This window comes from Grammomys surdaster, unplaced genomic scaffold, assembly GCF_004785775.1.
Source record: "Grammomys surdaster isolate TR1022 unplaced genomic scaffold, NIH_TR_1.0 308735, whole genome shotgun sequence".
Lineage (NCBI taxonomy): Eukaryota > Metazoa > Chordata > Mammalia > Rodentia > Muridae > Grammomys > Grammomys surdaster.
The window spans coordinates 6,515-22,626 of NW_021625901.1; the positions used below are offsets into that span (position 1 = coordinate 6,515).

A 16,112-nucleotide genomic window follows, 5' to 3' on the forward strand; every position below is an offset into this window, starting at 1 on the left:
AGACAATAGGAGGAAGGTTACGAGGAGGAATCAGAGCAGCAGGGATGGGAGAGAAGAGGGAAAGAGACTCGCTAAAAGATTCTTTGTCTGAAAAGGTCATAGTGATACCCCACATGCTAATTAAATAACAAATGGAGAAAAGTTAATTACGTCCAGTGTTTTCTCACAGTGACAGAAAGCAGTTGCAGGATGAAGCTGGGTGTGCTTTGGAATGCTTTCGGACATCCTTCATCAGAATTCCTCTGCACCTGGCTGGGAAGACCTCATCTGAGTTTTGCATTGTGCTGAGTCCAGCTTCACTGATGTTCTTTGTTTCCCTGTGGGTCATACAGAAGCCACCACCCCTGGTGACTCTGCTCATGGGAAGTGCACCCTGAGAGTTCTCAGGTTCAGCTGAATGGAGGCACGTTTCCTTGTGGGCAGGACACATGACAGCCTCCAATGGAGTCACCAGCAGAGCAACCTATAGTCTATTGTGAGCTAACACACACTGGGCGTTTCCCAGGAGGAAGCTTGGGAACCTGGCAGGTTCACCTGGCCTCCAGCCACCCAGATGACTCAGGAGTTTAGAGAGCCATTCGTTGTGTTGTCTCTGGACTGGCAAAGATTTGCTTCTCCTTGGAGGGAAGAAAATGGCGGCTTCCAGAGACTCGAATTCCTTTGGAAGAGAAGTGTCTTGCTGAACCAGATTCTATGAAGGACTTTTGTAGGCCTATTATGTGGAGGGACTCGGAAGACAGTACCAAAATAAATAAATAAATAAATAAATAAATAAATAAAGTTTTCAGATGTTGTGATATTGCTGATAAAGTTATCTTCTGGATCTCAGAGGGAGTGTTTTGACCGTTTCTTGTTTTATTAATGTGTATCTCATCTGTCTCTAAGAAAGCTGTATTGGATGACTATGTTTCAACATTAGGAGGTAGGGTTTGGCTTGAAAAGGTGTCTGGTGGGGCTAATACCATAACATCTCCCAGTATAGCATGGCAATGGGTGGGATGAAATGGTAGTAAGTCACCTTTGGGGACACTAGGGGACCACCCCTTGTGTCTTTGTGTGCCTCTAAGGCAGTGGTTAGCAACCTGTGGGTCAGAAATCATATTATGATTCCCAACAGGAACAGAATTACAGTTATGAAGCAACATAAATAATTTTATGGTTGGGGAGTCACCATAACATGAGGAACTCTATTAAAGGACCACAGCATCAGGAAGGTTGAAAACCCCTGCCAAGGATGTTACTACACACATGCCAGACTCTAGGTGAGTGAGCACTCAGAGGGGCAGAGCATTGAAGGAAACCTGTGTTCAGATTTGGATTAATTCGTTCATGAATTCACATGTATTTGTCTTTAGTTAGTAAAAGTATAAAATGCCAGTGTTTATAACTAACAGATCCTTTATACCCACTGGGTCTTAAACTTCAAAATCTAATGAGAATGACATTCATGGAAACAGATTATGGGACCAGAAGGCCGAGTCCTATAACGGGGCGGTGTCTGAAAGGCATAAGGAACAAAGAGACAGAGTAACCGACCATGCTCAGCAGGGATGGGGGAGGGGAGCCTGGAGAGGGTAACTGGATGCCACACTTGAGCCAGAGCGGAAGGGCCTTCTTTACAACTGGCTGTGCCATCACAGAAGAAGAAGCCAGAGGCCCCTACAGGTGACCTGAATAGCCGTGCAGGCTCTGAGGATTTGACACTGCTTTCTTGCACCAAGCCTGATACCTCTACTTGCGAGGGTATTCCAAGACCCAGACTCCCAAGGCATTTTAACTGCTTCCAGGGTCAATAGAGGAGGCCCTGTCAGGCTCATCAAAAGAGGAGGACTACTCACATCCTTAACATTTCCCAACGGCCCTGACCGCTGCTTCAAGGGTCCCAGCACAAGCACGTGGCGGGTAAATCTCAGTTGAAAGTGTGTTGGGACTTGAAGGCAGCTACGGTTCTGGTATAAGCCCTCCAAGGAGACATCGGTGCAGTACATCTCTGCTGCTCGCCAGGGCTGTAAGAGTCCACAAACCCTGCGCTGAGCCAGCGCTGGGGCCCTTGTGACCTACTGCCATGGACCTGCACCCTGGTTGCTGAACATTAAGTGAAAGGGCCATAGCCCCTGAAGTCTAGCCACAGGACACAGATGGACTCTCAATTTGTTATCTGCAGCCTTGGGGGGACTCTACTCTCAAACAGGATATTCAAGGGGGATGATTTAATAGATATCCCAACCAATCAGTCTGAACTGAATTCCTTCTCATTCCCTAGAGTGCTAGAGTAAATGACTAACCTGTCTAGGCCAGAGATAACGACATTACAGTTATTACTAAGAAATCCAGGCTAGAAGTGAAATTATTTCTGAATCCTGCAAAAATCTAGGGGATTTTCCTTAACCATGAGACCAGATTTAGGGGAGAAAATACAAATTAAAACCAAAACCAAAACCAAAAGCCCTTCAGGCATTAGCAGTGGCGTCGCGCCCCCTTGTGGTTATTTCTGGTATCGAGGCGCGGCCCACCAGCACCAGGTCTTTTGTGGTCTCCAAAGACAACCAGCATTAATACTAGGCCAGGACTGTTTAGGTGCAAAAATACTTTCATTTAATAATATGGGAAAACGTGAAGAAAAGGAATGGATGCTGGTTTTGACACTCAGATCCCTTCAGAGTCCAGGGACACCTTTCGCAATAGAATGCTTCCCTAGCATCTGTAGGGACTGAACAGTGTCCAGTACCAAATAAACCCCAGCTCTTGGTTGGTAGACACAGGAGGATCAGGAGCCCAAGGACAGCCTGGACTACATGAAAAAGTATTCACAAAAATAAATAGCAACCAAACACACTGCAAAAATGTGTTGCGCAGTGAGCAATATATTGTATGGTGTGAGTATGTAATATGGACTTATGAAGTCCATCTGGCCTGGCTCTCAACTGCTCTTGCTGCATGTTTAGGATGTGTGGTGGAAAGAGGGAGAAGGGGAAGTTTTCCTCATCACTATACTTGTGGAGAATCCCACCCAGAGCCACTAAGGAAGTGCTATTCTGACCTGGAAAGCTGGTGGTGTCCCGTGCTGGAGTCTCGGATTTCTAGCCCAGCTTCTTCTAAGCTTGAGAAGCTTAAGACCAGGACCGATCACCAGCAGCTTCCGCTGCAAGGGAGGAACCAGGATCCTGCTCTGATCGCGGCACTGGTTACCACTTCCGGTTTATTGTTCCCACAGATCTGTTGAGCTTGGAGAGGTGACCCTCCTGTTGTGGGCAGGAGTTTCACTACCTCAGAGCAGAGGCTGAACCTGGAGCCAACACCCTCCCCAGACAGGCGTTAACATGGGCATGAAGTACATGTTCCACTCTCTGTGGGGACAAGAGATGCTGGCGTCTGGGAACAAGAGATGCTGGTGTCTGACGGAGACTCCCTTCTGGGGAGTTCCAGGGATCATATTTAGAAAAATAAATATAGAATACACTGAGTAGAGGCGGAAGAATGGCCAAGCCAGAATCGAGTCTTCATTGTCACGTGGGATGAGAATCCAAGCAGGAACCCTGAAGGAGGTTCAGCTGGTCCATGAGCGAAGTAGATTTAAACAGTAAGGGGAAACATGGAAAGAAGGGATGTTTATCTGCTAATCGAGAGAAAGCTTGGCGTGGGGCTCGGGCGAGGTGGGTCAGCCAATGAAACCCCTGGCTGTGGAGGTCTGATGACCTGAGTTCCACCCCAGCACCCATGGAGGAAGAAAAGAACTCATCCCCAAATTCTCTTGCTTCCATATGTGCACATAGCATGGCCCCCCCCACACACAAACACCATACACATACACACACCGACAAACACACTGTACACACACAAATACACCATACATATACACCCATACATACACCCATAAACATACCATATACACACAAATACACCATACATATATACCCATAAACATGCTGTATACACATAAAACAACACACACATACACACACCAAAAAAAAAAATTAACAAACAAACATTTAAAAATAAAAGTAACAGAATGAACATTCTTACAGGCACATCAAGAATCCTGTTTATGAATTTCTGATTTGGAACAATTTGATTGACCTCACAATTTTTGTTTGTTTGTTTTCATTTTTCTTAAATCCCCGGAATAGCTGTGTTTAAACCTTATTATATTCTCTATAAGACGGTAAGGTTACCATGTCACTTGGTTGGGATAACATAAGAGTAAATGCTGAAAGGCAGCAAAGTTCTACTTAGGTGTAGGTGTCACAATGTGAGAAGACTCTGGAATGTGAGGAGCCCTGGTGGCCTGCGCAAGAAGAGAGAAGCTAGCGCCAGGCTTGATATGATGGACACCATAAAGAACATAAAGCCACTGAGTCGGCCATTCCTGTCCATTTAAAAACAGCGTTTAGAGCCGAGCTTAGTTTCTGCTCTACCCTATCCCTGAGTATGTAGGAGACATTACCTGTGACGAAGAAAGGACGAAGTAGAGAAATGAAGAACATACCATACCAGGTACTCCTCAAAGTCCTTTCAAATAAATAGCAAATTAACACCTTTTTCAATAAAATCCTTTCATCGGACCTTTGCCTCGGTGATAGGTTTATTCAGCATGTGTTTACTGAGCATGCGCCATCCATCACACATAAAGAAAGCCTTTGGGGTGTTTCCAGGTCTCCACCTTCCAGGAGTTTGCACCCCACATCCCAGGTCTCCCAACCTAAGTCTTCTATCTTCTGTCTTTAATGGACCTGGGTATGCAGCATCTGTTCCAGGGATCGGAGCATATGTCCCCCTTTCTCTCACCAGAACGGCACATGAAGAGCCTGCAGTAGCCCTGCTGCATGAGGCACACGGTGTTTCTGATTCCAGGTGGTATGTCCCCTGTGGATACAACCAAAGGAGATAAACAGAGACTCCAGCCCTCAGCCCAGTGCAAAGAATCTGCTCCACTCTTACAGGGTTAAATCTCAGTGTCATTGAGATTTTCCTCCTTAGTTTTCAGTAACAATCATTTATATTTTCCAGGATGGCATAACAGGAGGGGTGTGAAATCACCTGGCCCACTGTAGGCCGTGATCCACCAGAGTTCCTCAGCCACCTGGAGATAGAGGTCCACTGTGGGAACCGGAGGGTGGCATTAAAAAAAACAGAATAACAGAAGGTAGGTCTCAGGCTGTAGGAGACTTAGAACTGGGTCTGTCTCAGCTTGTGGCTGGATTTTCAACTTTTATTATTGCAATAAAAAGAATAAAAATGTGCATTGTGCAGCCTTTTAAGTAAAAAAAAAAAAAAAATTAGCCAACTAGAGTCCCCAGAAAGAAAACACGGTGGGAAAGAGATGGTTGAAAAAGAGGCCTTTCTAACAATGCTGCACACTGTGTTTAAAGCAACAGCAACACTGAGGATGCCTGACACGTTTAGAAAAATAGTCTCCGGCAGTAGCAAGACTTCAGATGGGGCCCAATTGATGATACTGTGTTCATCAAGTCTACCATGGTTTGGAGGGGACATGGAGGTGTCGGGGTAGTCTACCTTGACAGAAGAGCCACTAATTCAAAGGCTACAGAAGAGCCACTAACTCAAAGGCTACAGGATCTGGACTCTAGCTTTCTTAAATGTACTTATTTTCTCTCATTTGAAAATTCACTGAAAGGATGCAGCTGGTTTTTTTTTTTTTTGTGGATGTAATAGGTTATATGCAAAGGCCATGGAAGAGCCATAGATGTGCAAACATTCTCTGCTCACAGCATGGCAGTCACACTTTATCTGCAGCTCCTGCTCTGACACGTGGACGGCTGTAATTCTGTCCTGAATAAACCAGCTCAGACTGTAATCAGATCTTTCTATTCGTATTGGAGGAAACAGGCCTCTTTGTCTTGTGCTGTAAAATTCACAACTCTCAACAAATGAGCAAACAAAAATAAAAAAAAAATAAAACCTCTTCATTATGAAAGTGGTCCAATCCTGAGCCCCAGAGTGATCCAACCATCTGTGCTGGATGCTTATTCCTGGACACACCTCAAAGCTGTCTACAAACTAAAAGAGAGTCCTGCCTTTTCCAGGGCTACTCAGAAGACATTTACCTGAGTTTCCTTGAATCAAGCAGAAGAAAACACCAAAGAGTAACAAAACCTTCATGTTATATGGCTCGCGCTCTGTGCAAGGTGACTGATGATTGAGTTAAGCCAGGCGGGAAAGGACAAAGAGGAGACCTTTATAGTTTTGGAGAATGCTACATGGGAATGAGTATATTTATCTGCTCCACTGAGTTAGGCTGTGGGCAGATGGTACCAGGTAATCTTTCTTTTTTACCTAAAAATAGACAGGTATTGTGGCATTCCCCAGAGGCAGAGATTGGCCAATGTAGCATGTGAAATCTAAAAAGAAAGAAATCTTGGGACACTGGGGACACTGGGGACACTGGGGACTGGCTACATTGCACCAAGCCCTGGTGGTGTGGTAAGATGGTAGGTGACAGAGACTCAACTTGGTAAAGATGTCTCCTTGGCTTTCAAAGTATTCAGCTGGCCAGGATCCACCTCAGTTGAGAACACCACAAAGAGTGTGACCAGAAGCCACACCCAGATAATCTGGCCCAAAAAAAAAAAACCAGAGTCCCGTGTGAGACTAAGAGGGTGTAAAAGAACATTCAAGGTAGCATTACTCATCATAGTCTGTAGTCGAAATGTAAGTGGCACATTACAACACCATGAAACAATCAGTAATTTCCCACACAGAGATGGGAACAGGAAAACATGAAGAAGACAGCCACACCACAGGAATGCAAAGTTGACAGAAGGCCAGCTAGAACACACCAAACTCACAAATTTGCAAAATCAAACTATTCAAAGCCAGGATGTTGTCCACATTGGAAGAGGAAGGGATATCTCATATCAGTCAAGGTTCTCCCCACTTGAAGAGGTCAGTTGGAGGGGTCAGGGAGCCTCCAGGGGTGTGGAACAACACTGATGTGTATCTAGAGGGAGATTTATGGAGCTTTGTAGACACAGAATAGAGACCCCAGTTGGATTTTGAAAACAGAAAGCAATCTTCAGAAAGGGTATCCCTGAAGTAGAATCCAGGGAAATTTTCTCATGAAGATTTACTGAGCCTGAAACACATAGTCAGTGCAGGTGGTCATCTTGGTCCTATTTTAGTCTCTGACCAATTGGATTCACTTCTCTTAAGATTCTGATAGAAACTGAAAAGGCTGTGTTCTTGAATTCACAGTGGCTGGGGTTATTTGCACAAGCTTGGGCTGGCCAACATCCTGCCAAGGAGAAAGGGAGGGACTCAAAGCCTAGCCCCTTCTCTGAGGATTTATAGGCAGTAAATGGTTGATGGAAGACAGGGAGACACTTAATTCAGTGGGGGCGACATGCTAAGGTCTCCATGATTCTGTCAAGAACTCTTCATCAGCGTCTCTGTAAGCAACCTTAAAGTAACTCAAGGCCAGTTAAAGACACAAAAGTGGGACATCAGGGAGTAGACTCCGTTGTTTGGAAGTAAGAGGGGATACAAGAGAGCAATTCGTGTGAACGTGACCAAAATATAAAGCGTATATGCATTAAACTGTCATATTCAAACTCATTATACATAATTAATGTGTATCAACTATAAACCAAAGAGGAGAAAAAGCAAGGCTTCTGTCCTCAGTGCTTCAGTGACAATTCTAATAGTTTCTCATTAACCCTTCCAGCAGCTCCTAGTTTGTAAGTAAGTGTATATGATTTATACCCTTATTGCTACCTAAACAGCAGACTTCAAACGTTATTCTGGACTTTAATATATTCATAATATATATGTGTATATGTATGTGTGTATGTATATATATACATACATATATATATGTATATATATGTACACACACACACACACATTCTGGACTTGGCATATATTGGAGAGACATTTTAAGTGGGAACATGGAAAGCTTTTTCAGTTTTGCAACAGCTTCATAATGTTCTTGTCAGCTGACCTCTATCCCAATTAACTAGTCTACAACACATATATTTGACCTCCAGCCTGAACAAAAGAGAGTTTTGATAAAAAGAAGAGTCAGCCATGATGCCTGAGTTACTGTATAACTGAACAGTGAGTTCCCTCCACAGACAGGACAAAGTGTCCGTCAGACATCTCCAGTTATGACAATGATCAAAGATTGAGAAACCCAGCAATCAGTTCCTGAGTCACAGGCCTTTCTGTACTTGGTAAAAGAGCAGAAAGTTGCCAACTAGGATCAAAATGAATTGGGTGAAAATTCTAAAGAATTAATTTAAAAATATGAAAAAAAAACAAAAGTAGCAATGGAAGTATAACTTTAGGATGAGTAGGACCATGATGAAATGGCTTCTGTGCCCTCAATCAATCAACCAGGAAAATAAATGAAAATAAAACAGATCATTACCCTAAAGGATACTTAAGAATTAAGGATGTAAAACAGATATGAACTATATACATGTGTGAAGATCAGACTCACACTGATAACTGTTATGTGTTGGAACAAACTGATCTTGGCTCCTTACAACCTTACAGTATCCATATGAACCAGCATCTGTGCAAGGGTATGGTTGAGCGTAGTCAGGGAGCTTGGCTTTCTCAGTTCTGTCCTTTAGGACGGCATGTCTCAGTCTCTAGGTCGACTTCACAATCCTTACTTGAGAGTCACTGTCCCAATCTCTTCCCTGGAAACAGATTCAACCCTGGAGAAGAAGTAGAATAAACATGGATGCTATTCACTTATTTCTGCCACCAGTGAGTTGGCTTTTCAACCTAGGTCAGGAAGTTCTCAAACTGTACTGAAGGGATTTTTAAACTATATTTTCATAACCATCTTATTAGTGACATTTAATGAATCTATTCTTTATAAATGTGTACATAGGCACTGTATTGTGGTCATATTGACTCACCATTAACCTTCATATCCCCAACCCTCTGAACCCTTTCTTTTTCAACTACTCCCCCTCTACTGTCAAGACTTTTTCATAATAACCCCAACTCCTAACCCTAACCCCAACAATTTCACCATTTTCTAAAACATAAAAACTGAAAGAAGGAATTACTCACAGAGTGTAAGGAAACTGAAGTATCCAAACCTTTCAGAGTACAGCTATAAAACAGTGAGGCAGTAGTCAGACATTATTGTACGACCATCCCCACCCCCGCCACCTAATTCTTAACAATCAGAATCCAATCTTTATTAATTCTGCAATTGGCAGGAACTTCCCACTCATTGAGAAACTAAACACTGATCTGCATGCATTCTATCTTTGGATTCTGTATCCGTATGAGAACAGTAAACACCACTTCAAGGGATTGTTATATCCCTAACACTGTGTTTGCAACACTGTCTGCTTAATTCATGACTGACATCTTTCGGAAACAGCTTTGTGAACTGGAATGCTATACCTGCCCTGTTGCTCTATAATAGCCTCAAAAGTGGAGGAGCTGGAGCCTTCACTGTGGGTAAGCTCTGCAGGAATTTGAGGCACAGGGCACTGGATATCTATCCCTGCCCAGTTTGGATCACAGTTGGCTGGAAGAATCCTGTGGTTCTGATGTGGCCTCCCAAATGCACATTAGAGATTTTCCTTCCAAATTATTCTCAGTGCCTTCATGAATTGAATCACTCGACAGACTAGAACTGGTCCAGGAATGACACTCACCTGAGACAGAGGTGGCACGGAAACAAAATGGTACCAATCTCCAGCAGACATGAGGAAAGCCAATTGCTTTTCCCATTTGTTTGTCTTGTGAGAGTAGAGAGATTTGGTCCACTCATTCTTTGTTGTATATTTCACATCTGGAATGTTGCTTGGCATATAATGGGTACCAGTAAACATCTGTCAAACAAGCTGGCCTTATTTTTTTTGCTAATAGACACAGAACTTAAATCAATGTATAGGTAGCCAATAAACTCCACCTAATAAAGGTCAAGGAATATTACTGGGGAAACCAAATGTAATAAAGGGAAGACATAGAAGAGTAGATTTGTTAAATATATATTGTAATGGCTATTCCTGGTTGTGAACTTGAATATATCTGGAATGAACTGCAATCCAGAATTGGAGGGCTCACCTGTGATCCAGATCTGGAGGCTGGGAGACACAAGTTTCTGACCTGCATCACCTCCCTATTTTTAAGACATTGAGGGAATTGGAAGACAAACTTATGCCCCATTTTAGCAAAAATTAATCTTTGCTAATTAAAGAAACGTGTTTAAAAGGACAAGACAAGATGAGAGCTGTCAGGAACAGGCTGAGGAGTGAGGGCTAGCCGAGCAGACAGAGCTGTGACGTGGAGGAGGAGACACCACTTCAGAATTGGAGCTGACGAGGTGAAGACCAGACCTGAGCCGTCAAACCAAAGGGAGAAGAAGCACATCTGCAGGAGTAACTAGATCAGGTGAGACACAAAGGTCAAAGACCTGTCACCCCACTGGGCGTGGCACTCCTGCGCGCTGGAGGACTTTCAGAGAAGAAATAGTGTCAAAAGACAGCTGTTGAACTTCCTATCATTTCAAAACCATACAGGAATATGACAGTTAGGAGGGCTAACGGTTTTCAGTTGAAATTAATAAAATTATCATCAGAGTCAGACTTGCTGTAAAACAAGCAAGTGTTTGTGTTGCCTATGAGCTGCGGATGTGTGTGTGTGTGTGTGTGTGTGTGTGTGTGTGTGTGTGTGTGTGCCGTTGGTTGTGGGGTCACTGCAGGTGTATGTGTGTGTGCTGCTGCTGGTGGGGTCACTGCTGGAGCTCATTGGCCCACCAGGGGCCACATGCTTAAAGAAACTGACTCCCTCACCCAGAAGTCATCAACTGTCAAAGGGGGAATAGTGGGAACATAGGCTCAGAGGGGAGAGATGGGAGGAGAGGAAAGCTGTGAAGAGGGAGAAGAATAACAACACTAAGGGTTTCTGAAAGCCTCATGGAAACCTACTATTTTATAAGATTTATATATATACATACATACACACAAACACAGAGAGAAAGAGAGGGAGAGAGAGAGAGAGAGAGAGAGAGAGAGAGAGAGAGAGAGAGAGAGAACTTTATCGGGGTTACCCTACAGAAGGGATCATGCTCCTCCCAGAAGCCATAGGTAGCCAATTAGTTTTTGCTTTTCAAAATAATTCATGGCCCTTTGAAAAGTGGAATGCCGGGTACTAAATTCTTCCTCTAAATATTCCATGTTAATACCCACTTTCTTATATCCTTATTATTAGATTTACGTATCATCCCAAGAAGAAAGTTACGATATGGGGACTGGAAAGATGGCTCAGTGGTGAAGGGCACTTTCTGCTCTTGCAGAGAACTTAGGTTCTGTTCTCAGCACCCACGTGGTGGCTTGCAACCATCTGTAACTCCAGTCAGGAGATCTGACACCCTTGTCTAGCCTTCCTGAGTGCCAAACATATACATGGTGTACTTACATCCATGCTGGCAAATAAAAGATGGATAGATAGATGGATAGATAGATAGATAGATAGATAGATACATACATACATACATACATACATACATACATAAAATAAATAAATAATAAAATAACATAATTACAACTTTCCTTCAGTGTTAAGTCTATATAAATTTGACCTGTTAGTCCCTAAAGTCAAATCTACACTGAATTAAACTTTCCTTCTTCAAAGTCTGCTTCATACTTATAATTAATCAGACCAAGTGATAGGGAACAGAGGAATGGATAGGGGCTCTTTTGCCTCCTCCCTGTTGTAGAAAGGTGTCTGCATGCATGTGGTATTAGTCACTTAGTGAGGACGCAGTGTTACACTCGCTTGTTCTGAGTCAACACTTCAGGCAGGTAATGCAGACACTGGCGTGACTCAGTCTTCCAAAAGTGGCTGAACCCAGAAGTCCAGGGAACAAGGAAGTGAACAGAGGATGGTAGAGAGGTACACCTGCCACAAGTCTCATAAACATTGGGGACAACCTGGCCCTGGGGTCAAACCTGGGCTCCTGCATGCCTGACTGTCCTTGCTCCTCCCTTGCCTGAGAAGTCTGCTGGCTGCAGATGAGAGAGAAGACAGTCTGTTTTCAAGGTGTTAACCCTTTGCCTTCTCAGATCCCTGGATCTGGACAAAGCATTACTTAAAGATTTAATCTCTTAATGTGTTGTGTGTCTTACAGTGAAACAGAGGAACAAAGGAGCCCAGAGCAGGGGCCTCAGATAAGACAGAAGCAGGCAATGATTAGAATTCTCTATGTCTAAAGTTCTTACCAGAGGAGGCTGGAGTTGGGATCCAAGAGAGAGTCCCTAGAAAGTTAGGCAAAAAGAGAAGGAGGGAGGGACGGAGGGAGGGAGGGAGGGAGTGAGGGAAGGAAGGACAGAGGGAGGGAGGGACAGAGAGAGAGAGAAATGCTTCTAGAATATTTTCCTGCTTCCCTCAAAGCTGAAAGAGTGACCTGATGTGTCATCCCATCACCTGACAAGCACTTAAACTCAACAGAGCCATGTATGAGACCCCTCTGAGGAGATCTCTGCCACACCAGAAGGCTGTGCACTGTTTCCCTGCCTCCCTCGTCTGCATGGGGAAGCTGATATTATTTGGATTGCTCCAGGACGCCAGTTTTGTTTCATCAAGAAAGCAACAGAGCTGTGCTCACAAACTCAGTCTCACAGTTTTTCTTCTTACTCCCCAAGGGAATTTCTCGGGAGCCACAGTATCTTTTCCTGTGTCCTAAGAAGTGAAGACAAGCCAGCCCACATCAGCCCAGGCCTCAGGTTGCTATGCTCACCATATATGCTGACAGAAAGAAAAGGTTATGTGTGGTGAGCATAAGATGTAGGAAGCTGAGTTGGGAACAGGATTAACTGATCCTGCCTACACCCAGCCGTCTGGCTGGCAGGGTGCTGAGGAAGAAACAAACTTCCTGATGATGGGGAAGCCCCAAGCAAAGAACAAAGCAGGAGATCAAAGCCTTGGAAGGCTTCTATGTTCAAGAAGAGGAAGGACATTGTGTGTGCAAGGTAATGTAGAAATGAGAACACCAGGTAGCTCAGCTGACACTTTAGCAGCCTGAGATATTGCTGGCTAGAATATCTTCCCACTAGGGTAGAGCAGGTGTCCATAAAGCTGGTGTCACTGTTTGGGATTCTGAAACAAATAGCATCTGCAAAACTAACATAAACACGATGACTAATGGAACCAATGGCTCAGAGCTGACCTCGAGAGGTCATCATGTCCACTCCCTTGTCCACAAACAGAAATGCAAAATTTACCTCCGATGGGTATAAAAAAAAAAAAAAGAGTAAGGTTTGACTTTTTTTCTTGTGAATCCAATGAAGCTCTACGGCTTTCCTGGGTAACATGTTTGCAAGACTTATTATTTTAATGTTCAGAAAGTTCTTTCTTAGCTTAAATTTATATAATTCGGAACTGTTTAAGTATACTACACAATATCTGTCTGTGCTTGGCAGATGGCTTGGCACATACATGCATATTCCAGAGCACAAAGCTTTTGGTTCCTTACATGTATATTTCAAACATAGAAATAATGCAATAAATCTATGGGATACCCTGTAAGATATAATAACTTAAATCATCAATGATATTTATTGGACTCCAGATTGATTTTAAACAGTTTTAACAGTTAATTTTGCACAAATTATATGAACACTGGCCTCCTACAAGGACAGGGAACAACCTTTGAGGATTTTTATCTTAAACTTTTCTTTGGTTTCATAACACCTTCATCTTTCTCACATTTAAGGGATGTGTAAATATCCCTTTAATGATATGTAATATCCCTTTAAGGAGACAGCTTGCTGCAATAGTGTCCTGTTTTGAACACCATATTTTTTTCCAAAATTTAAAAAGGTTTTTTTTGTGATCACCTGGGAATAATTTTTGAGAGCGGCATAGATGAGAAGACCCATGTTCAGTCTTGCATTCGTATTGAAAGATTGTCTCACAAAGAGTTTTACAGGTTATCCATTCTCCTCACTCTGTAGAGTTTGGCTCCTGATTTAGCTAGTCCTGAGAGATGAGCAGTCACAGGTGTCTCTAAACCACAGAGACCAGAGAGGTGGCTTTAAATATGTTACAAGTTCTTACAGCAGCCCTTCTACAACACAAGGACAATAGGCACAAGGCATCCAGTTCATGGTGGGAGCAATTTGCATACATACTGTTCCCTTGAAAGAAGTTTATTCCTGTGCCTAAAACTCAACTTCTAGGCCAGGTATGGTATTGCATCTCTTTGAATCCAGCATTTGCAGGGTAAAGGTAGGAGGATCAGAAGTTGAAGGTCATCTTTGGCTACATATTGAGTTTGGTGCTCGTGTGAGCTACATACAATCCTAGAAGAGAAATAGAACAATCAAGAAACAACCCGAAGTTTACAGCTCCCACCTGAGTGATGAGCCCTAGAAATGGATGAGGTTTTGTATTTTCATGTTTGCTGAGGCTACAGAGAATTAAACACTGGTTTTAATTTTGTACTAATGCATTCTTCAGTCTGTTGTTAGAATGAGCACAGACAAGCTGTTGACATCTTAGAGCACCTGATACCTCTTGTTTAGCAGTCCAAGGTTTTGTGCTCTGTTGGCCTTGATGGCATTGTACCCAGTCCCAGATGGAGAACACTTGCTCCTGTGAATTAACCTCCCTTGTACTTGAACTCTTCCCATTTAATGGGTTAATGACCCTTCCATGTCCCTATATCTTTGTACAAACTGCAGCCTATGCTTGGAAATTTCTGTCCCTTTTCCCAACTTAACACATTTCTGATCATCCTACAAACCCTTTTCAGATTCCCATGGAGCCACATCTTTTTTTTTTTTTTCTTGGATGTTTTATTTACATTTCCTATGTTGTCCCCTTACCCCATCCCCCACCGACCTGGGAACCCCCTATCCCCTTACCCCTCCTCCTTCTTCTCTGTGGATGTAACCCCTACCTACCCCCCACTCCCACTTCCCCACCCTCAAAATTCCCACCCCCTGGGGCGTCCAGCCTTCATGAGGCCAAGGATCTCTTCTTCCACCTGTGCCCAGCAGGGCCCTCCACTCTTACATATTCAGCTGAAGCCCTGGATCCCTCCCTAAGTGCTCCGAGCCTGGTGGTTTAGACCCTGGGAGCTGTGGTTAGTTGATATTGTTGCTCTCCTCATGGTGCCGCAAACCCTTTCAGCTCCTTCAGTCTTCACTCTAACTCCTCCATTGAGAACCCCATTATCAGTTCAATGGCTAGTTGTGAGCATCTGCCTCTGAATATATCAGACTCTTGAAGGCCTCTGAGGAGACATCCATATCAGGCTCTTATCAGCATGCACTTCCTGACTTCCACATCAGCATCTACCTTTGGTGACTGCACATGGGATGGATACTCAGGTGGAAAGGTCTTCAAATGGCCCCTCCTTCAGTTTCTGTCCCTCACTTTGTCTCCATATTTGCTCCCTTGAGTATTTTGTTGCTCCTTCTAAGAAGGACCGAATTACCCCCACTTGGTCTTCCTTCTTTATGGGTTTCATGTGGCCTGTGAGTTGCATCTTGGGCATTTCAAGGTTCTGGGGTAATAACGAAGCCACATCTTAATACTCTACTACTACTGTCTAAGATACAGCCATCTTAAAGAGAAGATACCAGGTCACTTTCTCTGTCCATTCAGATATTTATTTCTGTGTGTATCTTACCCATGTATGCCTTTCACATTTCTCAGTATCCATGACAAAGAGGAGTAACTCAAATCTTTCCCTAAATGAATGACCACATTGTTTGAATGCTTTCCTATGAAGGTTTATTTTTGTCACATCATCCAGCATGAATAGTATGGCTCTGGAGATGTGTCTGAAGCTAGCAAGCCTTTTGTAAGATAGTGTGTACACAGCCTTTGTTGATTAGTTTTGTCATATTATAATTTGTAGGTTTCTGGACATCGATAGAGCTATCTTTCTCTGTTTAGACTCTTCTCTAGTGTGGCCACACCTGGAAGGACATGATAGTTCAGAAGACCTTACAGCTGTGCAGGTCACTTCAGCTTCAGTGATCTGCACGATCAGAATGGATGTAAGCAGCAGGCTTCTTTCTTTTTTGAACAGTAGCCCACTTGTGTTTCCATAAAATTACAGTATTCTTGACAGTGTCCTTCACTTCTCTTGCAGTTGACAATTTGGTAAT

At 43.4% G+C, this 16,112-nt stretch overlaps 1 protein-coding gene across 1 annotated transcript; it reads right to left on the reverse strand.

Annotated features, from left to right (window-relative positions):
- Positions 1-4,543: 4,543 nt before the first annotated feature.
- Positions 4,544-6,169, reverse strand: LOC114616172 (sperm-associated antigen 11). The gene is made up of 2 exons (XM_028761692.1): positions 6,066-6,169; positions 4,544-4,863 (listed from the first exon to the last, which is right to left on the reverse strand). The coding sequence occupies exons 1-2, from the start codon at positions 6,118-6,120 to the stop codon at positions 4,709-4,711; spliced, it is 210 nt and encodes a 69-aa protein (XP_028617525.1). The 5' UTR covers positions 6,121-6,169; the 3' UTR covers positions 4,544-4,708.
- Between the last annotated feature and the right edge of the window lie 9,943 nt (positions 6,170-16,112).